We start from the raw sequence: 22,588 nt of genomic DNA, 5'->3' as shown, positions 1-22,588 counted from the left end.
CTAGTACTGACACAATGAAGGCCCCCTTATATAACAGAATTAGTTTACTGTGCCCCTGTCTAGCAGTGACACAGATGTGACCCCTGGGGTAAACTTACGATCTCCCATCCACTCATCAAGATTTCTCTTGAAGAGAGTCAGTGAGGGGCTCTGCCTAATACAAACTGGGATCCTGTTCCAAAGCATGGGAAGCCTCTGGGTTATGAATCTATCCCTCCAGCATGTCCTATTCATACTTGTGCCGAGGTTTAAGTCTTTAGCTCTCATGGTCCTGATGGATTTGGATTTTTTGAGGTGGAGCATGTCCATCAGATCCTGATTGGACATGGCCTTGTACGTCAGGCAGAGATCACCTCTGAGCAGGCGGTATGCTACTGAATAGAGCTGAAGTTTCTTTAGTCTGGCAGAATAAGACATATGTTGGAGACCCTTGATCCTTTTGGTGAGGTACTTTTGTGGTCTCTCCAGCTGTTGCAAATGCCGGGTGAGGTACATACCAAATGGGGCATTGTACTCAATCATGGGTCTGATGAGGGAGGAATATAGGGGTACAATGACATCCTTGGATCTGGATGTGAATCCCTTCATGATGAGGTGTGCAAGGTAGAATGTTTTTCTAACCACTTTGGCAACGTGGGTGTCAAATGAGAGGTCGCTGTCTACTTGGGTCCCTAGGTCTCTAATTACTTTTTCCATACTGAGTGGGTTGCTGTCTATGTGATAATTTGTGGGTACTTTGTTTTTTCCAAAAGGGATGACTATACATTTTTTGGCATTTAGTTTAAGGCCGTGACTACGGCACCAGTTGTCCATTTCAGTGAGGCCTTTTTGTAGGATGTGTGTGTCTGCTGGTGTATCGACTATGGCACCTAGTTTGCAGTCATCTGCAAACTTTGTCAGCCACAGCCCTCCCATGTTTGCTTTAACATCTGAGAAATAAATGCCGAACAAGAGGGGTCCCAGGACAGATCCCTGTGGGACACCACTTGTGACTGGCTTTGAGTCTGACATTGCTCCAGCGATTTTAACTTTATGGGTTCTGTCCTTTAGCCAGTTTGCAACCCATCTAGTGACATAAGGGCTTACTTTTAAGCTGTTTAGCTTATCTATGATGCCTGAGTGGGGTATTGTGTCGAAGGCCTTAGCCAAGTCCAGTTATGCTGTATGGACTGCTTTGCCCTCATCAATGGCTCTAGTGACTGTTTCAAAAAAGTCAACCAGGTTTAAAAGGCAGGATCTGCCCTTTACAAAGCCGAACTGGGTGGGGTCAAGTGTCTGTAGTTCCCCTATGTCTCTGTTTATGAGTTCCATAATGATTCTTTCCATAGCTTTGCAGACCAGGCTAGTTAAGCTTATGGGGTGGTAGTTTCCAGGGTCTGTAGAGGCACTCCCCTTGTGGAGTGGGACCATTGTTGCTGTACGCCAGTGTTCAGGTACATATCCCGAAGTAAGGCTAAGGTTAAATAGCATTTTTATGTGTGGGTTTAGCTCCTCTTGGAGTTCACGTAACACGCACCTCGGTATACCGTCAGGTCACATTGATGCTGTGTTTTTTGCTTTGTTTAGGGCGGTTCTCACTTGGACATCTGAGATGACAGGGAGATTACATTCACCTTGGATAAGTATTTCTTCTTTTGGGGGTGAAGGAGGGGAGAAATTTGTACTGAACCTGTCAGCCAGAATGTTAGCAATATCTGTGGGTTCAGTGTATTTTTTGTTGTTGTGAACCAACTCTGAGCATATCTGAGGGTTTCCTCCCAGGTTTCTAACATAGCTGAAGAAGGCTTTGTGGTTATCTTTAGTGTCCTTAGCGATTTTTCTCTCAAAGTTTGCCTTGGATGTTTTTATGAGAGAACGTAGTTTTTTGCTAATGTTGATCAGAGATGTCTTCCCTTCATGGGATTCCGCTCTGACGTGCAGTAGCTTCCTTCTTTTGTTATACAATTTGTTTATGGCTGAGGTCCACCAGACAGGACGCTTACATTTGGTGGAGAGGGACTTGGATTTATTTGGGATTGCATGATCCATGCATTCTTGGAGATGTCCATAGAAAGCATTTGTGAAGGATTCGGCATTGTGGGATGTGGTATCCACTGGCACAGTGGGCTTAAAGGATACCATCTCAGTCTTAAGAAGAGTGAAGTCTGCTTTTGAGAAGTTTTTCACTGTGGTCTTTTGTGCTGGGGTGGAGGTGGGATATGTATATCCAGGGTGATTAGTTTGTGGTCAGATCTCACTAGTGAGGGGTATACTTCTGGTGTGGAGCATTTTGTCCCCATGTTTGTGATGATCAGGTCTAGTATATTATCTCCCGTAGTGGGAGAGGTGACTAGTTGTTCCAGTGCATTTGAATTTATGAATTCCAGGAACCTTTGGGCTAGGGTATTAGGGCTAGAATAATGTACCCAATCTATGTTTGGGTAGTTGAAGTCTCCCAGTATGATGGTATTTTGTGATACATTCATATCCTCCAATGTCTTCAGGAAGGCTGAGTGGGGATCTTGAGATTGGGAGGGTGGTCTGTAACATGCTACCAGTTGTATAGCAGTTTTGCCTATGGTTAGTTGCACCTGTATGGTCTCTGATGCTTCATGTGTTGCTACTAACCTGGAGGTGTGGGTGTCCTTTATGAATATGGACACTCCCCCTCCCTTTGTGGTTTGGCCCAGGTTTTGGGGCCAAAAAGCATGATACGAGGTATAGCCTGGTAGCGCTGGGGTGCTCTCAGGAGCCCTGAACCAGGTTTCAGTTACTGCACAGACGTCGATGTTCTCCATGCTGAGGAGTGCATCAAGTGCCTGCATCTTGAGATTTAGACTTCTGGCGTTGAGCAGCATTACCCTTAGTTTTTTCCATTTTTGTTTTCTAAGGAGGTGGGTTTGTCTTTTGAGCCTTGCCTAAAAAGGCACTATGGGGTGGCAAGAGCCTTAGCCAATATCCGAAGCCCAGTGGTGACAGGTGTAAGCCATCCCTTGTGATGCAGCGTGGCTTGTCCTACATCTCATCCCAGGCAGATAGACATTCGATCCCCTTAGAATGACACCAGTACTTGAGCCAATTGTTAAAGCTGATCATCTTGTCTTTGTATTGTGGTATCATTCTTGGTGAGGGCAAGATGCTGCTCAGGGTCAAGGTCATACCAGCCTGGGCTACATAATCGGAGAGCTCCTCTATGTCTCTTTTCATGTAGTCCAGGGAGGTACGTCTCAGGTCATTCACACCAGCATGGACAATGACGGAGTCATATTTGTACTTGCTTTGGAGTGACCTGAGTGCGTGTGTTATGTGGCGGATCCTAGCTCCCGATGGACAGCTCACAGTCACCTTCTCCTTGTTCAGCCTGGTCAGTGGGACATCAGTGTGTCTGACTATGGAGTCACCTATTACTAGTGTATCAGGCAAGGTGTTTGGCCTTAAGGGCTGCGATTGGTCCACACACTGATTTATTGAAGTATGTGTTGCATGTGTTTTGTTTTGAGGTGGTGGATTTTTGGATGTCGGCTTTGGGAGCCTCTGCTGTTTTGGTAAGTTTTTTATTAGAGCCTCCAAGTATGTCTTTGTGTTTTTATGTGTTTGGTTTGCAGTTGTGGTAGGTCTATGTGGGACTAGGATTGTTGTGTGTGTGGTTGCCATCTCCTCCTGTCTGGTCATGCCAGCCCTGAGTTGAGAGAGTTCAGCCTCCAGTTTGGCTATATAGTTGCATCTCTCACATGTATTTGTGTTTGTTGGGAAGAGGAGAGGGTTGTCTGTGTACATGAGACAATTGTAGCATTGTCTCAAGATACCCAGATTGACCAGCTGAACTGGAGACGACGCCAGTAATCTACCACTCGACATGCTAGAACAGTCAGCTTGCTTATTTATTATTTCAGTCTTGCTTTGAAGCTTTTTAAGTGCTTTGTGTTCCCTATTTGTTAAGTTATAATATTTACATATTTCTTTCTTACTATATAGGTCACAAAGCTCTTTTTCACATAAATTACTAAAAGCATGTAATATGGGTGAATATACAGGTATAAAAGTACTTGTATGCTTTGTGAGGTACATGTGAAACTTATGCAATGATGAAGACTGTAACACTGTCAACCCAAAATTAAATAAATAAATAAAAATAAAATCAAGCAAGCATTATAACAAACATGAGATCTCAAAATGGAAAAACAAAGAACCAAACACATATTACTATGTATGTAGAAAGTGGACTATTTTTTCTTACAGTCAGATGACAAAAATAATCTGAACTAATATACATTTTGCAGAAGTAATAGTTATTCAAGGGCTGTGGAGGCCAACACCTATGTCAGAATCAAAACAACTTTGACAGATCCTTACTTCCCTATAAAAACTACCTCACTAGGTTTTAAAACATTTTTCTTTACCATATGCTACACATGTAAGTAGATATTACTGGAAACTTCCTTTAATCTCCTGGCTCACTTACACTTTTATTTCAATCATATACACACTTTTATTCAAGTGCACCTCAAACGATATGGGCTTATTCAGCACCTTGCATCCACCTTTACATATTTTTCAGTTTTACAAATATTTCTATTATCCATAGAATGCACAGTTAATTATTATATAAATCTTGACACCATATGTTATAGTTTAATTTGTTGCACATCCATGCAAATCCTCTAGTAAGGTATGATGTATGTTATAACATGTTTTTTGTTCTCATTGATAGATGAATATAATAACTGACATAATGTTCACAGTATTACATATAAACTAGTTTATTATAAATAGTGTTTCCCAAATATATTCTACCTTATACTGCTTATTTAAGGTACTAATTTATTTCAAAACATTGTATTCATTCTTAATTTTACCATCTTCATCATTATTTTATAATCTTCATTCAGCGGTATTAGTGGATACTAGATATCTAAAATCCTATTATCTTTCAATTACCCAGTTATATAGAGAATCATAGCACAGACTGTTACCCAGACATGCTAATTAACCCAATTGTTTAAATTTTCTTTATGGTAAACACATTTCCTTCATTCTACATGTCAAATTCAGAGTTACTACTCCACCATACCTCTTGACTGTCCAGACTTTTTATAAATATCCAGATTTATGCCTTACATTTTTGTTTTGCTCTCATAAAATGTGAGTTTTTGGCAAATTAATGAGTTCTAAAGTCACTAAATAATGAAAGACGTTTGTGTTTCAGACTTCATATCCTTCAGAAAATACAAATTAATGCAAAACTTGTTATGCTAACAACTTTCTTAGTTTATAAGAGAAATAGATAAAATATGTCCCTATTTTGGGTCTTTGTCCCTCTCAATATTTTTGGCTTTGTCCAGATTTCTTGCATTGCGAAGTTGAGAGGTATGTACTCTACATAGTGATGACAATTGTTTACCAAAGGGCTGTGCAGTAGAACCTCCTCCAGGCAAAGGCAGGAAAAAGTGCCTCCTGTCCTGACATTTCCTGCATTCTGTATAACTTATACCTTTGCATTTTTCCTGGTAATGGGCCACGGGTCAGTGGAGCCAGCCCAATCATCAAAAAGTAAATAAGTAATAAAAAGAGTTGTGTGTGTGTGTGTGTGTGTGTGTGTGTGTGTGTGTGTGTGTGTATATATAAACATACACATATATAAACATACACATATGATGAAAGAAAAACCTCGGACTCACCACAAAATAATCTGAATTAAACTTTATTTGGTAAGCGCTTTCACGTATCAACGATACGCTTCCTCAGACCATGATATTAAATTAAAAACAACAAGCTTAAATAGTACTACATCCTCGTTACTTAATATAATCAAACAATTAATTAATTATTTAATTAGGCTTATTCTAAGGGTAAGCTTTTTAGAGCGAAAGTTCAATAGGCTTGTATTCAAAGTATCCTAAGATATAGTAAAAAATATATAGTAAAAAATACATTAGAATATGTTTAAAAGACCAAGCAACAGCTCGGTAACTGCACTGACATTAGAACCTTCATATTAGCTTAAAACAGACTAGTGCAACGTCTACCTAATTAATAAGCTTACAAATATAAGAAATATAAGAAATATAACACAAATAAATAAATATTGATATATATATATATATATATATATATATATATATATATATATATAAATACTTTGTATCACTTTGTAGTTAATGAACGAATGCATGTAACCTTCAGGCTGACCAAAACCGCCTGTCATTAGTAACAAAGTTTTTTAAACATTTTTTAACAATTTTTTAAAATTTAGTTAAAACTCCAAATCTTAATCTGGCAAGGTACTGAAAATATATAAAGACAAACAAATGTTCTAATTTGGTAGAGAGCACAGTTTCATAAGATAAAGGTATATATCTTAAGCAAGGAAAATGTTAAGGTATGCAGAGATAAATGGACATAATGATGCTCATAAGCATAATGAATACCAGACTAATGTGAATAATAAAATATATATATGGCTGTGCTTATATAAAAGTAAAAATATGAAAGTGATAGCATTGAAATAATATCTGTGTGTGCGTGTGTGCGTGTGTGTGTGTGTGTGTGTGTGAGTGTGTGTGTGTATACACATACATAAATGATAATTTACTAGCTGTTGTTGTTTGTCTTTCAGCTTTTTCCCAGTAAGGGGTCACCACAGTGGAACTTCGGTCCACTAATGATTGGCAGTAGACTTTTACGAAATGCCAAGGTTTCAGCTCGATGCCCAACCTTCAACGAAGGCACACCCATTTACACACGCATGTCTTTCAAACACTACCCAACCATGGGGAGGACATGCAGACTCCACACAGAAGGCACTCCCAAGCCATGCCGAGAATCGAACTGGAGAACCTCTTGCTGTGAGGTAACAATGCTACCGCCATACCACCGTGGCAGTCTAAATGATAATTTACTAGTACTCTTCATAATTTAGTACCAGGGTAAATATCTTAAACTCAAAGGCATTGTACAATCAGTAAGCATGCACAAGCTCTTATAGAAAAACTATTTTAGGCAACAAAAACTGTGCTAAACTCAACCATATTTTAACGTCTGATGATGTCTTGTACAATATCTCAAATGTCGATAATTATCTGAACAAAGACATGTCCTTGATTTGCTATAATGCTAAAGGTAATAATAATTAAAACAGTAAGATCTATTTTTTTTCTGAAAGCTGTTTCTTTCTTCATAGTGCTTGGTAGCATAAAATTTTAAGTTTCTGCCATAGTATATTTAGCTAACAAAAGGCATCTCTTAAAATACAGTGTAAAGAATATTGGACAAATATGCCTGAGTAAGTCCTTAATGTAACCAGACTCGATAAATGTTTTATTTTCTATACTCAACATATCCTGTTTACTAGTAGGACATAAAAGTGGAACCAGTGCTCAGTCTAAGACAAATCATTTCCATGTTGTTTGTAGATCTGAAAATGGCAGAAATGAAAAGCAGGTATACACTGAATTAACACTTTGCGCTTAACTGACAGTTCAAATATAGCAAAACTACTCAATTGCACTACTACTTTTAACAAATCCACACTGAAAATAAAACAAATAAAAACACTCCTGCTGCTTTAAATATACCAACTGAAAGACTGCACAACGGAGGGGGGATTGGGGGGATGGCAAATTCCCTTATCCCAGTGTGTGTGATCTTGCACAGAAACACAGAGCGACAAACATCGCTATCACATGGTGTGCTGAACTACTCAGTGTGTACGTAGTTGATCATCTGCATCCATCTCTGTTTTGAAATGTGAGCAAATGTAAATAAATATAAAAACTACACGTTGTGGCTATGTGCAAACTGATGAAGAGAAAGTCACCTGTGAAAACTTGTTGATTTGAAATCTCTCATAACCACGTGTCCAACGACTGTTTCACATAGAAACGTACTGCTGTTCCAGTTTCTGTTCGTGGATTGATAGTGATACTTTGTGGCCTTTCCCTTTTGCTCTGTGGCTGAGTAAACGTGAAGTATATTTAAAGTGTACTGTCTCACTTTAAGAAATGCAAGTACCCAATCCTTGGTGATGGGAGTAATCTCCTTACAATATACAATAACAAATTTCATAGTGTTTGATGGAAAGAGTGTACTGTTTTTAGAATTAATTTCATTGCTAAGGACCACCTCTTTAACGTTTTTTGGGAAGCATGAGGACTCCTGACTTCACATCATGAAGAACTACACCCAGAATGCCTCACTACCTACATTAGTGTATAAGCTACTATGTTTTTATGCTACATGCAGCAACAAGGGAGTCATATCTTAGTAGGGCAATTTGTCAGTTATGTCTCACAAGTGGAACATGCGTTCTTGAAAACCAATACATTTGATGCTCTGTTAGTAAAACCATAATGTAAATAAGTAGTTGTCCTGTGTAGAAGTACGGTGCTTCCAAAGTATGGCGCTTCCAAATACCCAGAATGATTTGCTGATGTATGTAAATAATTGCTAACACAAAACCTGACATCATTTTATGGATGTGGTCATAAGGAAAAACTGAGTCAATAGGGAAACTAAAACATTTTATTTATTTATTGGCATTTGATTACCAGGAAAGTCTGACTTGTTAGGTGTTCATTTTCAGTGGAGGCCAAGGAAGAAAATCTCCAAAGTATTACAAAAACATTTTAAGAACAGTAATTTTACAATCTTCAAAAGTAATATAAAAACCCCTACAGTTTAAGTAAGTATACCAAATTATACATAATGTGAATACATTTGTTAAGGATGGATACAACTTATATGGCAATGACTTAATGTTTAGACAAATTTTAGCCAGTTTAGATAAATTAAAAGTAAGTTAGCATTTTTAATACAGGAAATGCAGTATAAAGCAGGAAAAAAATAAAGGGTTATGGTATATTTAGATAGAGAATTGGGGGCAGAAACTAACTGAAGTAAGGAGGTGAGTCTAGAAGGTGGAGTAAGGTATGAATCTGCACTTGTTTATATTTAAGGATATAGTTTATCTTGGAGTTGAGAAGAATAGATACAGACAGGCTAGGAAGTGTTTCAGAACAGTTTTAATGGACTGGAGGGAGGGTATTGATCTGATGGTTACAGGTGAGGAGTTCCAGGCCTTAGCAGCATGGTAACAGACCATGCCCAGCAGATTTGATAGGTTTATGCACAAAGAGGAGTTTTTAGTCACTGGATTGTAATGACCAAGTGGGAACACAGTTGTGTGGAATGTTACTTAGTGCTGGACAAGTAGATGGATGCTGGATAATTTTATAGGTGGTAAGAAGTTGTGCACATGTTAGCTGATGGGGCAAAAATGTCATAATCTTTGCTATTGTTTCCAAACCACTTGCTGTTTTACCATCAGGAGTATACATGCAGAAATGAAATTAACTGTAAAACACGGATGTGTCAGAAGTATGACAATACACTTTTAAGTAAGAAGACCATGCAGAACTAGACGAGAGCTCACTCACTACAAAACATGCTTTCTGCATTCAAGTCAACCACTTTGTTTTGTTTGCTCAAACCAGTAGAAATTTTAGCCCAAGAAAGTGTAGTGGAACCAAAAAACAAACTCAAGACTGCATAAAAGAAAAGAACTTCTCTAAACTTGGTATCATCTCTACCAACACTACAATTAGAATCTGGTGGCATGCCATAAAGTAATTTTTAATTGCAATCGCCATTCTTTTATGTTCTGAATTAGATAATAACATTTCCATATATCAAAATAGCAATTTATAGGATTTTAATAAAATGTATGTCATTGTATTTTATTTTAACATGCCATTTACATTTGTGAGAGTATATTGTTTTAAAGTGCCTCGAAAAGTGTATAATGAAGTAAGAGAGATGTGAGTAGAACTGATAACGCTAATATGTATACTGACTTACAGGTCAGGAGTAAACTGCACAATATGAAATTTTGCAGCATCAAAGTCCAAGACAAAGACTTGGGGAATGCCAGATGTTACACTACATCATGCAGATACACAGCCCTTCAAGACTATTTTCTTTCAATCTGTCATCTCCTTCTTCACGTTTAACCATGTATATAAGAACAAAAAGGAGAAATGTAGATCTGCTGGTTTGTGGCAACTTTGCCAGATTCATAAATGCAGAGTCAGTCTACAGACTGTATCCATGTTGCCAACACTCGCATAGGAAATCTCCCATTTGCAGGAGTACAGAACAAGTCACAGGCGGCATGTTAAACATGACTATCTCATTACAAATCCAGCTTGCTATAGGTCAGCATGAAAAATCTTAATCTGCAGATGATATCCCCCTTACAAATCCATGCTGTTATGAGTGTACATAAAAATAACTTCGACATTTGATAAGTCAGCATTATCTTCTGTCTGCCGGGTGAAACATTAATAGTTCTACAGTTATGCATCATATGCATACTGCTTTCATTATGAATTGATTGGAGCAATGAGTGTTAACACCAATTGCATTAAAAGGGCTGTGAAACAGCCATTTAAATGGTTCAATTATTGACTCTTCTAAGGTATTTCTAAGCACACAATGGAAGCATCAGTAAACGGACAGCAACTGGTACATTTTTCATTTAATTTCTTATTTTATTTCAGATATTGTAGTTTCTGTTTTCAAAACACCTACAATTCAATAGACCTTCAATATGAAACTTTTTCTGTTATAAACTAATTTAAATGCATGAACTTTTCATTCAGATGTTCTTTGTATGTATTAACCTGTGTGATTACCAGCATAAAGTCACAGCCATGGACACAAAATGTAAGCATGCGTGCACACACCTTCACAGTAAGCTTGATCTCCACGAAGTGGTCTGAATCCGTCTCTGCAGCTACAGACAGCTTTATCCTCCAGATTCTTGCATATTGAGTTCTCCATGCAGCTGTGTCCTTCAGCACAGAAATCATGTCCTACAGTGAGAAGTAATGGGAACATATGAAATATATACTTGAAAATTTATGTGTTCTCTTGCTGAAAAATATGTCCTAACTTGCAAGTCAGTTTTTAGTTCCAAGTTTGTTTGCAATATACAGTATTCCACATTGTGTTCTATTTACATATCACATGCCAGCAATAAAAGTTCTCAACCTCAGGATAATACATTATATCATAATGCAGAATTATTTTGCTATCCATGATGTCAGTATACCATACATATGCCTTACCGTTAGTCAGATGTGACTCATGCCGCATCACAAACACACGGTGGTGCTTAACAGGAATATTTAGTCAACTACATGCGCATTACTCAAATGTAATGCAACTAGGAATGTATTGCAAAAATCTGTGCCAGTAAAATAAGCATTAAAAAACTAGAGTTACATCTGGCATAGATGAGTCACATAAACTCTGTCCCATACAATAATATTTCACAGTAAAGCAGTCAAAACTACACTGTATGTACAACTTCCTCTCTCCCCACTGTCCATCTAAACAAGCAGAACCCAGTATGTTAAGGGCCTCTCCCCATTGTCCAGCTAAACAAGTAGAACACAGTCTGTCAAGGGCCTCTCCCCATTGTCCAGCTAAACAAGTAGAACCCAGTCTGTGAAGGGCCTCTCCCCATTGTCCAGCTAAACAAGTAGAACCAAGTCTGTGATGGGCCTCTCACCACTGTCCAGCTAAACAAGTAGAACCCAGTCAGTGAAGGGCATCTCCCCATTGTCCAGCTAAACAAGTAGAACCCAGTCTGTAAAGGGCCTATCACCACTGTCCAGCTAAACAAGTAGAACCCAGTTTGTGAAGGGCCTCTTACCATTGTCCAGCTAAACAAGTAGAATCCATTCTGTCAAGAGCCTCTCCCCTTTGTCCAGCTAAACAAGTAGAACCCAGTCTGTGAAGGGCCTCTCCCTATTGTCCAGTTAAACAAGTAGAACCAAGTCTGTGAAGCACCTCTCCCTATTGTCCAGCTAAACAAGGAGACCACAGTCTGTCAAGGGCCTCTCCCCATTGTCCATCTAAACAAGTAGAACCCAGTCAGTTAAGGGACACTCCCCATTGTCCAGCTAAACAAGTAGAACGCAGTCTGTGAATGGCCTCTCCCCACAGTCCAGCTAAACAAGTAGAACCCAGACTGTAAAGGGCCTCTCCCCATTGTCCATCTAAACAAGTAGAATCCAGTCTGTGAAGGGCCTCTCCCAAACGTCTAGCTAAACAAGTAGAATCCAGTCTGTGAAGGGCCTCTCCCCATTGTCTAGCTAAACAAGTAGAACCCAGTCTGTGAAAGGCCTCTCCCCATTGACCAGCTAAATAAGTATAACACAGACTTGAAGGGCTTCTCCCCATTGTCCAGCTAAACCAGGAGAATCCAGTCTGTCAAGGGCATCTCCCCACTGTCCAGCTAAACAAGTAGAAGCCATTCTGTGAAGGGCCTCTCCCCATTGTCCAGCTAAACAAGTAGAACCCAGTCTGTCAAGGCCCTCTCCCCATTCTAAAGCTAAACAAGGAGAACCCAGTCTGTGAAGGTCCACTCCCCACTGTCCATCTAAACAAGTAGAACCCAGTCTGTGAAGGGCCCATACCCATTGTCCAGCTAAACAAGTAGATCCCAGTCTGTCAAGGGCCTCTCCACATTGTCCAGCTAAACAAGTTGTACCCAGTCTGTGAAGGGCCTCTTCCCACTGTCCAGCTAAACAAGTAGAAGCCAGTCTGTAAAAGGGCCTCTCACCATTGTCCAGCTAAACAGGTAGAACCCAGTCAGTGAAGGTCCTCTCCCCACTGTTCAGATAAACAAGTAGAACCCAGTCAGTCAAGGGCCTCTCGTGTTGTCCACCAAAAAAGTAGAACCCAGTCTGTGAAGGGCCTCTCCAAATTGTCCAGTTAAACAAGTATAACCCAGTCTGTGAGCACCTCTCCCCATTCTCCAGCTAAAAATGTAGAACCCAGTCAGACAAGGGCCTCTCCCCATTGTCCATCTAAACATGTAGAACCCAGTCTGTGAAGAGGCTCTCCCCATTGTCCAGCTAAATGAGTATAACCCAGTCTGTGAAGGTCATCTCCCCACTGCTCAGATAAACAAGTAGAACCCAGTCTGTCAAGTGCCTCGCCCCATTGTCCACCTAAACAAATAGAACCCAGTCTGTCAAGGGCCTCTCCACATTGTCCAGCTAAACAAGAAGAACCCATACTGTCAAGGGCCTCTCCCCATTGTCCAGCTAAACAAGTAGAACCAGTCAGTGAAGGTCCTCTCCCCACTGTTCAGATAAACAAGTAGAACCCAGTCCATGAAGGGCCTCTCCACATTGTCCACCTAAAAAGTAGAATCCAGTCTGTGAAGGGCCTCTCCCAACTGTCTAGCTATTGTCCAGCTAAACAAGTAGAACCCAGTTTGTCAACGGCCTCTCCCCATTTTCCAGCTAAACCAGGAGAACAGAGTCTGTGAAGGGTCTCTCCCTACTGTCAAGGTAAACAAGTCAAAAGCATTCTGTGAGAGGCCTCTCCCCGTTGTCAAGCTAAACAAGTAGAACCCAGTCTGTGAAGTGCCTCTCCCCATTGTCCAGCTAAACAAGTAGAACCCAGTCTGTCAAGATCCTCTCCCCATTGTCCAGCTAATCAAGTAGAACCCAGTCTGTGAAAGGCCTCTCCCCACTGTCCAGCTAAACAAGTAGAACCCAGTCAGTCAAGGGCCTCTCCCCATTGTCCAGCTAAACAAGTAGAACCCAGTCTGTCAAGGGTCTCTGCCATTTTCCAGATAAACAAGTAATACCCATTCTGTGAAGGGTCTCTCCCTATTGTCTAGCTAAACAAGTAGAACCCAGTCTGTGAAGGGCCTCTCCCCACTGTCCATCTAAACAAGTAGAATCCAGTCTGTCAAGTGCCTCTCCCCATTGTCCAGCTAAACAAGCAGAACCCAGGCTGTGAAGAGCCTCCCCCATTATCCACCTAAACAAGGAGAACCCAGTCTGTGAAAGATCTCTCCCCACTGTCCTGCTAAACAAGTAGAACCAAGTCTGTGAAAGGCCTCTCTCCACTGTCCAGCTAAACAAGTAGAACGCAGTCTGTCAAGGGACACTCCCCATTGTCCAGCTAAACAAGTAGAACCCAGTCCGTCAATGGCCTCTCCCCATTGTCCAGCTAAACAAGAAGAACCTATTCTGTCAAGGGCCTCTCCCCATTGTCCAGCTAAACAAGTAGAACCCAGTCTGTGAAGGGCCTCTCCAAATTGTCCAGTTAAACAAGTATAACCCAGTCTGTGAGCGCCTCTCCCCATTCTCCAGCTAAAAATGTAGAACCCAGTCTGTGACGGGCCTCTTCCCATTCTCCATCTAAACAAGTAGAACCCAGGCTGTGAAGAGTCTCTCCCCATTGTCCTGCTAAACGTGTAGAAGCCAGTCTGTGAAGGTCTTCTCCCCACTGCTCAGATAAACAAGTAGAACCCAGTCTGTGAAGGGCCTCTCCCAACCGTCTAGCTAAACAAGTAGAATCCAGTCTGTGAAAAGCCTCTCCCCATTGTCTAGCTAAACAAGTAGAACCCAGTCTGTGAAGGTCTTCTCTACATTGTCCAGCTAAACAAGTAGAAACCAGACTGTCAAGGGCCTCTCCCCATTGTCCAGCTAAACTAGGAGAACCCAGTCTGTGAAGGGTCTCTCCCTACTGTCAATGTAAACAAGTAGAAGGCATTCTGTGAGAGACCTCTCCCCATTGTCAAGCTAAACATGTAGAACCCAGTCTGAGAAGTGCCTCTCCACATTGTCCAGCTAAACAAGTAGAACCCAGTGTGTCAAGGGCCTCTCTCCATTGTCCAGCTAAACAAGTAGAACCCAGTCTGTGAAAGGCCTCTCCCCACTGTCCAGGTAAACAAGTAGAACCCAGTCTGTGAAGGGCCTCTCCCCATTGTCCAGCTAAACATGTAGAAACCAGTCTGTGAAGGGCCTCTCCCCACTGTCAAGCATAACAAGTAGAACCCAGTCTGTGAAGGGCCTCTCCTCATTGTCCAGCTAAACAAGTAGAACACAGTCTGTCAAGGGCCTTTCCCCATTGTCCAGCTAAACAAGAAGAACCCAGGCTATCAGGGGCCTCTCCCCATTTTCCAGCTAAACAAGTAGTACCCATTCTGTGATGGGTCTCTCCCTATTGTCCAGCTAAACAAGTAGAACCCAGTCTGTCAAGGACATCTCCCTGTTTTCCAGCTAAACAAGTAAAACCCAGTCTGTGAATGGCCCCTCACCATTGTCCACCTAAAAAGGAGAACACAGTCTGTGAAAGGTCTCTCCCCACTGTGCTGCTAAACAAGAAGAACCCAGTCTTTTAAGGGCCTCCCCCCACTGTCCAGCTAAACAAGTAAAACACAGTCTGTCAAGGGCCTCTCCCCATTGTACAGCTAAACAAGTAGAACCCAGTATGTCAAGGGACACTCCCCACTGTACAGCAAAACAAATATAACCCAGTCTGTCAAGGGCATCTCCCCAATGTCCAACTAAACAAGTAGAACCCAGTCAGTCAAGTTCCTCTCCCCATTGTCCAGCTAAACAAGTAGAACCCAGGCTGTGAAGAGCCTCCCCCATTATCCACCTAAACAAGGAGAACCCAGTCTGTGAAAGACCTCTCCTACTGTCCTGCTAAACAAGTAGAACCATGTCTGTGAAAGGCCTCTCCCCACTGTCCAGCTAAACAAGTAGAACGCAGTCTGTCAAGGGCCTCTCCACATTGTCCAGCTAAACAAGAAGAACCTATTCTGTCAAGGGCCTCTCCCCATTGTCCAGCTAAACAAGTAGAACCCAGTCTGTGAGCGCCTCTCCCCATTCTCCAGCTAAAAATGTAGAACCCAGTCAGACAAGGGCCTCTCCCCATTGTCCATCTAAACAAGTAGAACCCAGTCTGTGAAGAGGCTCTCCTCATTGTCCAGCTAAACAGGTATAACCCAGTCTATGAAGGTCCTCTCCCCACTGCTCAGATAAACAAGTAGAACCCAGTCAGCGAAGGGCCTCTCCACATTGTCCACCTAAAAAGTAGAATACAGTCTGTGAAGGGCCTCTCCCAACTGTCTAGCTAAACAAGTAGAACCCAGTCTGTGAAAAGCCTCTCTCCATTGTCTAGCTAAACAAATAGAACCCAGTCTGTGAAGGGCCTCTCTACATTGTCCAGCTAAACAAGTAGAACCCAGTCTGTCAAGGGCCTCTCCCCATTGTCCAGCTAAACCAGGAGAACCCCATCTGTGAAGGGTCTCTCCCTACTGTCAAGGTAAACAAGTAGAATGCATTCTGTGAGAGGCCTCTCCCCGTTGTCAGGCTAAACAAGTAGAACCCAGTCTGTGAAGTGCCTCTCCCCATTGTCCAGCTAAACAAGTAGAACCCAGTCTGTCAAGGGCCTCTCCCCATTGTCCAGCTAAACAAGTAGAACCCAGTCTGTGAAAGGCCTCTCCCCACTGTCCAGCTGAACAAGTAGAACCCAGTCTGTCAAGGGCCTCTCCCCACTGTCCATCTACAGAAGTAGAACCCAGTCTGTACAGGGCCTCTCCCCATATTCCAGCTAAACAAGTAGAACCCAGTCTGTGAAGGGCCTCTCCCCATTGTCCAGCTAAACAAGTAGAACACAGTCTGTCAAGGGCCTTTCCCCATTGTCCAGCTAAACAAGTAGAACCCAGTCTGTGAAGGGCCTCACCCCATTGTCCAGCTAAACAAGTAGAACCCAGTCTGTGAATGGCCCCTCTTCATTGTCCACCTAAACAAGGAGAACCCAGTCTGTGAAAGGCCTCTCCCCACTGTCTTGCTAAACAAGTAGAACCCAATCTTTTAAGAACCTCTCCCCACTGTCCAGCTAAACAAGTAAAATACAGTCTGTCAAGGGCCTCTCCCCATTGTCCAGCTAAACAAGTAGAACCCAGTCTGTCAAGGGCCTCTCCCCACTGTACAGCTAAACAAATAGAACCCAGTCTGTCAAGGGCATCTCCCCAATGTCCAGCTAAATAAGTAGAACCCAAATTGTTCAAGTGCCTCTAACCATTCTTCAGCTAATCAAGTTGAACCCACTTTGTCAAGGGCCTCTCCCCATTGTCCAGCTAAACAAGTAGACCTCAGTCTGTCAAGAGCCTCTCCCCATTGTCCACATAAACATTTAGAATGCAGTCTGTGAAGGGCCATTCCCCCATTGTCCAGCTAAACAAGTGGAACCCAATCGGGGAAGGGCCTCTCCCCACTGTCCAGCTAAACATGAAGAACCCAGTCTGTGAAGGGGTTCTCCCCATTGTCTATCTAAACAATTAAAACACAGTCTGTGAATGGCCTCTCCCCATTGTCCAGCTAAACAAGTGGAACACAGTCTGCTAAAGAAGTAGAACACAGTCTATCAATAGCCTCTCCCCTTTGTCCAGCTAAACAAGTAGAACCCAGTCTGTGAAGGGCCTTTCCCCACTGTCCTGCTAAACAAGTACAACCCAGTATGTCAAGGGCCACTCCCCATTGTCCATCTAAACAAGTAGAACCCAGTCTGTGAAGGGCCTCACCCCACTGTCCAACTAAAAGGAGAACCCAGTCTGTCAAGGGCCTCTCCCCATTGTCCAGCTAAAAAGTAGAACCCAGTCTGTCAAGGGCCACCCTACTGTCCAGCTAAACCAGTAGAATGCAGTCTGTGAAGGGCCTCTCCTCATTGTCCAGATAAACAAGTAGAATCCAGACTGTCAAGGGCCACTCCCCATTGTCCAGCTAAACAAGTAGTACCCAGTCTATCAAGGGCTTCTTCCATTGTCCAGCTAAACCAGTAGAACCCAGTCTGTCAAGGGCATCTCCCCATTGTCCATCTAAACAAGTAGAGTCCAGTCTGTCATGGACCTCTCTCCATTGTCCCGCTAAACAAGTAGAACCCAGTCTATGAAGGGACTCTTTCCACTGTCCGGCTAAACAAGTAGAACCCAGTCTGTTAAGGGCCTCTCCACATTGCCCAGCTAAACAAGTAAAACACAGTCTGTGAAGGGCCTCCCCCCATTGTCCAGTTAAATGCATAGGGCCTCTCCGAACTGTACAGCTAAAAATGTAGAAGACATTCTGTGAATGGCCTCTCCCCACTGTCCAGTAAACAAGTAGAACCCAGTCTGTGAAGTCCCTCTCCCCATTGTCCAGCTAAACAAGTAGAACACAGTCTGTTCAGGGCTCTCCCCACTGTCCAGCTAAACAAGTAGAACCCAGTCTGTCAAGAGCCTCTCCCCACTGTCCAGCTAAGCAAGTAGAACCCAGTCTGTGAAGGGCCTCTCCCCATTGTCCAGCTAAACAAGTAGAACCCAGTCTGTGAAGCACCTCTCCCCATTGTCCAGCTAAACAAGTAGAACCCAGTCTGTCAAGGGCCTCTCCCCATTGTCCATCTAAACAAATAGAATCCAGTCTGTGAAGGGCCTCTCCCCATTGTCTAGCTAAACAAGTAGAACCCAGTTTGTGAAGGGCCTCTCCCCATTGTCCAGCTAAACAAGTAGAACCCAGTCTGTGAAGCACCTCTCCCCATTGTCCAGCTAAACAAGTAGAACCCAGTCTGTCAAGGGCCTCTCCCCATTGTCCATCTAAACAAGTAGAATCCAGTCTGTGAAAGGCCTCTCCCCATTGACCAGATAAATAAGTATAACACAGACTTGAAGTAGAAGACATTCTGTGAATGGCCTCTCCCCACTGTCCAGTAAACAAGTAGAACCCAGTCTGTGAAGTTCATCTCCCCATTGTCCAGATAAACAAGTAGAACCCAGTCTGTCAAGAGCCTCTCCCCACTGTCCAGCTAAACAAGTAGAACCCAGTCTGTGAAGTGCCTCTCCCCATTGTCCAGCTAAACAAGTAGAACCCAGTCTGTGAAGCACCTCTCCCCATTGTCCAGCTAAACAAGTAGAACCCAGTCTGTCAAGGGCCTCTCCCATTGTCCAGCTAAACAAGTAGAACCCAGTCTGTCAAGGGCCTCTCCCCATTGTCCAGCTAAACAAGTAGAACCCAGTCTGTGAAGGGCCTCTCCCCATTGTCCAGCTAAACAAGTAGAACCCAGTCTGTGAAGGGCCTCTCCCCATTGTCCAGCTAAACAAGTAGAACCCAGTCTGTCAAGGGCCTCTCCTCATTGTCCAGCTAAACAAGTAGAACCCAGTCTGTGAAGGGCCTCTCCCCACTGTCCAGCTAAACAAGTAGAACCCAGTCTGTCAAGGGCCTCTCCCCATTGTCCAGCTAAACAAGTAGAACCCAGTCTGTCAAGGGCCTCCCCATTGTCCAGCTAAACAAGTAGAACCCAGTCTGTCAAGGGCCTCTCCCCATTGTCCAGCTAAACAAGTAGAACCCAGTCTGTCAAGGGTCTCTCCCCACTGTCCAGCTAAACAAGTAGAAGCCATTCTGTGAAGGGCCTCTGCCCCTTGTCCAGCTAAACAAGTAGAACCCTGTCTGTGAAGGGCCTCCCCCATTGTCCAGCTAAACAAGTAGAACCCAGTCTGTCAAGGGCCTCTCCCCATTGTCCAGCTAAACAAGTAGAACCCAGTCTGTGAAGGGCCTCTCCCATTGTCCAGCTAAACAAGTAGAACCCAGTCTGTGAAGGGCCTCTCCCCATTGTCCATCTAAACAAGTAGAACCCAGTCTGTGAAGTGCCTCTCCCCATTGTCCAGCTAAACAAGTAGAACCCAGTCTGTCAAGGGCCTCTCCCCATTGTCCAGCTAAACAAGTAGAACCCAGGCTGTGAAGGGCCTATCCATGTTGTCCAGCTAAACAAGTAGAACCCAGTCTGTGAAGGGCCTCTCCCCATTGTCCAGCTAAACAAGTAGAACCCAGTCTGTCAAGGGCCTCTCCCCATTGTCCAGCTAAACAAGTAGAACCCAGTCTGTGAAGGGCCTCTCCCCACTGTCCAGCTAAACAAGTAGAACCCAGTCTGTCAAGGGCCTCTCCCCATTGTCCAGCTAAACAAGTAGAACCCAGTCTGTGAAGGGCCTCTCCCCACTGTCCAGCTAAACAAGTAGAACCCAGTCTGTCAAGGGCCTCTCCCCATTGTCCAGCTAAACAAGTAGAACCCAGTCTGTGAAGGGCCTCTCCACATTGTCCAGTTAAACACGTAGAACCCAGTCTGTCAAGGGCCTCTCCACTGTCCAGCTAAACAAGTAGAACCCAGTCTGTGAAGGGCCTCTCCCCATTGTCCAGCTAAACAAGTAGAACCCAGTCTGTGAGGTCCTTCTCCACATTGTCCAGCTAAACAAGTAGAACACAGTCTGTCCAGGGCTCTCCCCACTGTCCAGCTAAACAAGTAGAACCCAGTCTGTCAAGGGCCTCTCCCCATTGTCCAGCTAAACAAGTAGAACCCAGTCTGTCAAGGGCCTCTCCCCATTGTCCAGCTAAACAAGTAGAACCCAGTCTGTCAAGGGCCTCTCCCCATTGTCCAGCTAAACAAGTAGAACCCAGTCTGTGAAGGGCCTCTCCCCATTGTCCAGCTAAACAAGTAGAACCCAGTCTGTGAAGGGCCTCTCCCCATTGTCCAGCTAAACAAGTAGAACCCTGTCTGTGAAGAGCCTCCCCCATTGTCCAGCTAAACAAGTAGAACCCAGTCTGTGAAGGGCCTCTCCCCATTGTCCAGCTAAACAAGTAGAACCCAATCTGTCTAGCTAAACAAGTAGAACCCAGTCTGTCAAGGGCCTCTCCCCATTGTCCAGCTAAACAAGTAGAACCCAGTCTGTGAAGGGCCTCTCCCCATTGTCCAGCTAAACAAGTAGAACCCAGTCTGTCAAGGGCCTCTCCCCATTGTCCAGCTAAACAAGTAGAACCCAGTCTGTCAAGGGCCTCTCCCCATTGTCCAGCTAAACAAGTAGAACCCAGTCTGTGAAGGGCCTCTCCCCATTGTCCAGCTAAACAAGTAGAACCCAGTCTGTCAAGGGCCTCTCCCCATTGTCCAGCTAAACAAGTAGAACCCAGTCTGTCAAGGGCCTCCCCATTGTCCAGCTAAACAAGTAGAACCCAGTCTGTGAAGGGCCTCTCCCCATTGTCCAGCTAAACAAGTAGAACCCAGTCTGTGAAGGGCCTCTCCCCACTGTCCAGCTAAACAAGTCAAACCCAGTCTGTCAAGGGCCTCTCCCCATTGTGCAGATAAACAAGTAGAACCCAGTCTGTGAAGGGCCTCACCCCACTGTCCAGCTAAACAAGTAGAACCCAGTCTGTCATGGACCTCTCCCCATTGTCCCACAAAACAAGTAGAACCCAGTCTATGAAGGGACTCTTTCCACTGTCCAGCTGAACAAGTAGAACCCAGTCTGTCAAGGGCCTCTCCACATTGTCCAGCTAAACAAGTAAAACCCAGTCTGTGAAGGACCTCTCCACATTGTCCAGTTAAACACGTAGAACCCAGTCTGTCAAGGGCCTCTCTCCACTGTACAGCTAAACAAGTAGAAGACATTCTGTGAATGGCCTGTTCCCACTGTCCAGCTAAACAAGTAGAACCCAGTCTGTGAGGTCCTTCTCCACATTGTCCAGCTAAACAAGTAGAACACAGTCTGTCCAGGGCTCTCCCCACTGTCCAGCTAAACAAGTAGAACCCAGTATGTCAAGAGCCTCTCCCCACTGTCCAGCTAAACAAGTAGAACCCAGCCTGTGAAGAGCCCCTCCTCGTTGTCAAGCTAAACAAGTAGAACCCAGTCTGTGAAGGGCCTCTCTCCATTGTCCAGCTAAACAAGTAGAACCCAGTCTGTCAAGGGCCTCTCCCTACTGTCCAGCTAAACAAGTAGAACCCAGTCTGTGAAGGGCCTCTCCCCATTGTCCAGCTAAACAAGTAGAACCCAATCTGTCAAGGGCCACTCCCCACTGTCCAGCTAAACAAGTAGAACCCAGTCTGTGAAGGGCCTCTCCCCATTGTCCAGCTAAACAAGTAGAACCCAGTCTGTGAAGGGCCTCTCCCCATTGTCCAGCTAAACAAGTAGAACCCAGTCTGTGAAGGGCCTCTCCCCATTGTCCAGCTAAACAAGTAGAACCCAGTCTGTCAAGGGCCTCTCCCCATTGTCCAGCTAAACAAGTAGAACCCAGTCTGTGAAGGGCCTCTCCCATTGTCCAGCTAAACAAGTAGAACCCAGTCTGTGAAGGGCCTCTCCCCATTGTCCAGCTAAACAAGTAGAACCCAGTCTGTCAAGGGCCTCTCCCCATTGTCCAGCTAAACAAGTAGAACCCAGTCTGTCAAGGGCCTCTCCCCATTGTCCAGCTAAACAAGTAGAACCCAGTCTGTGAAGGGCCTCTCCCCATTGTCCAGCTAAACAAGTAGAACCCTGTCTGTGAAGAGCCTCCCCCATTGTCCAGCTAAACAAGTAGAACACAGTCTGTCAAGGGCCTCTCCCCATTGTCCAGCTAAACAAGTAGAACCCAGTCTGTGAAGGGCCTCTCCCCATTGTCCAGCTAAACAAGTAGAACCCAGTCTGTGAAGGGCCTCTCCCCATTGTCCAGCTAAACAAGTAGAACCCAGTCTGTCAAGGGCCTCTCCCATTGTCCAGCTAAACAAGTAGAACCCAGTCTGTGAAGGGCCTCTCCCCATTGTCCAGCTAAACAAGTAGAACCCAGTCTGTGAAGGGCCTCTCCCCATTGTCCAGCTAAACAAGTAGAACCCAGTCTGTCAAGGGCCTCTCCCCATTGTCCAGCTAAACAAGTAGAACCCAGTCTGTCAAGGGCCTCTCCCCATTGTCCAGCTAAACAAGTAGAACCCAGTCTGTCAAGGGCCTCTCCCCATTGTCCAGCTAAAC

General features: G+C 43.8%; 1 protein-coding gene across 1 annotated transcript in view; it reads right to left on the bottom strand.

Moving 5' to 3' along the window:
- The window catches only part of NELL2 (neural EGFL like 2), a gene marked incomplete in the record, with an annotated part of 1,888,857 nt that overhangs the window by 1,113,496 nt on the left and 752,773 nt on the right, over positions 1-22,588 (bottom strand). The window contains 1 exon segment of the mRNA XM_044087166.1: positions 10,722-10,850. Coding sequence (XP_043943101.1) covers positions 10,722-10,850 — 129 coding nt within the window.

This window comes from Protopterus annectens, chromosome 11.part0 (assembly GCF_019279795.1).
Source record: "Protopterus annectens isolate FY-2018-M chromosome 11.part0, PAN1.0, whole genome shotgun sequence".
Taxonomy (NCBI): Eukaryota; Metazoa; Chordata; order Ceratodontiformes; family Protopteridae; genus Protopterus; species Protopterus annectens.
The sequence above is the reverse complement of the archived record's forward strand: the minus strand, read 5'-3'. Positions and strand labels throughout refer to the sequence as shown.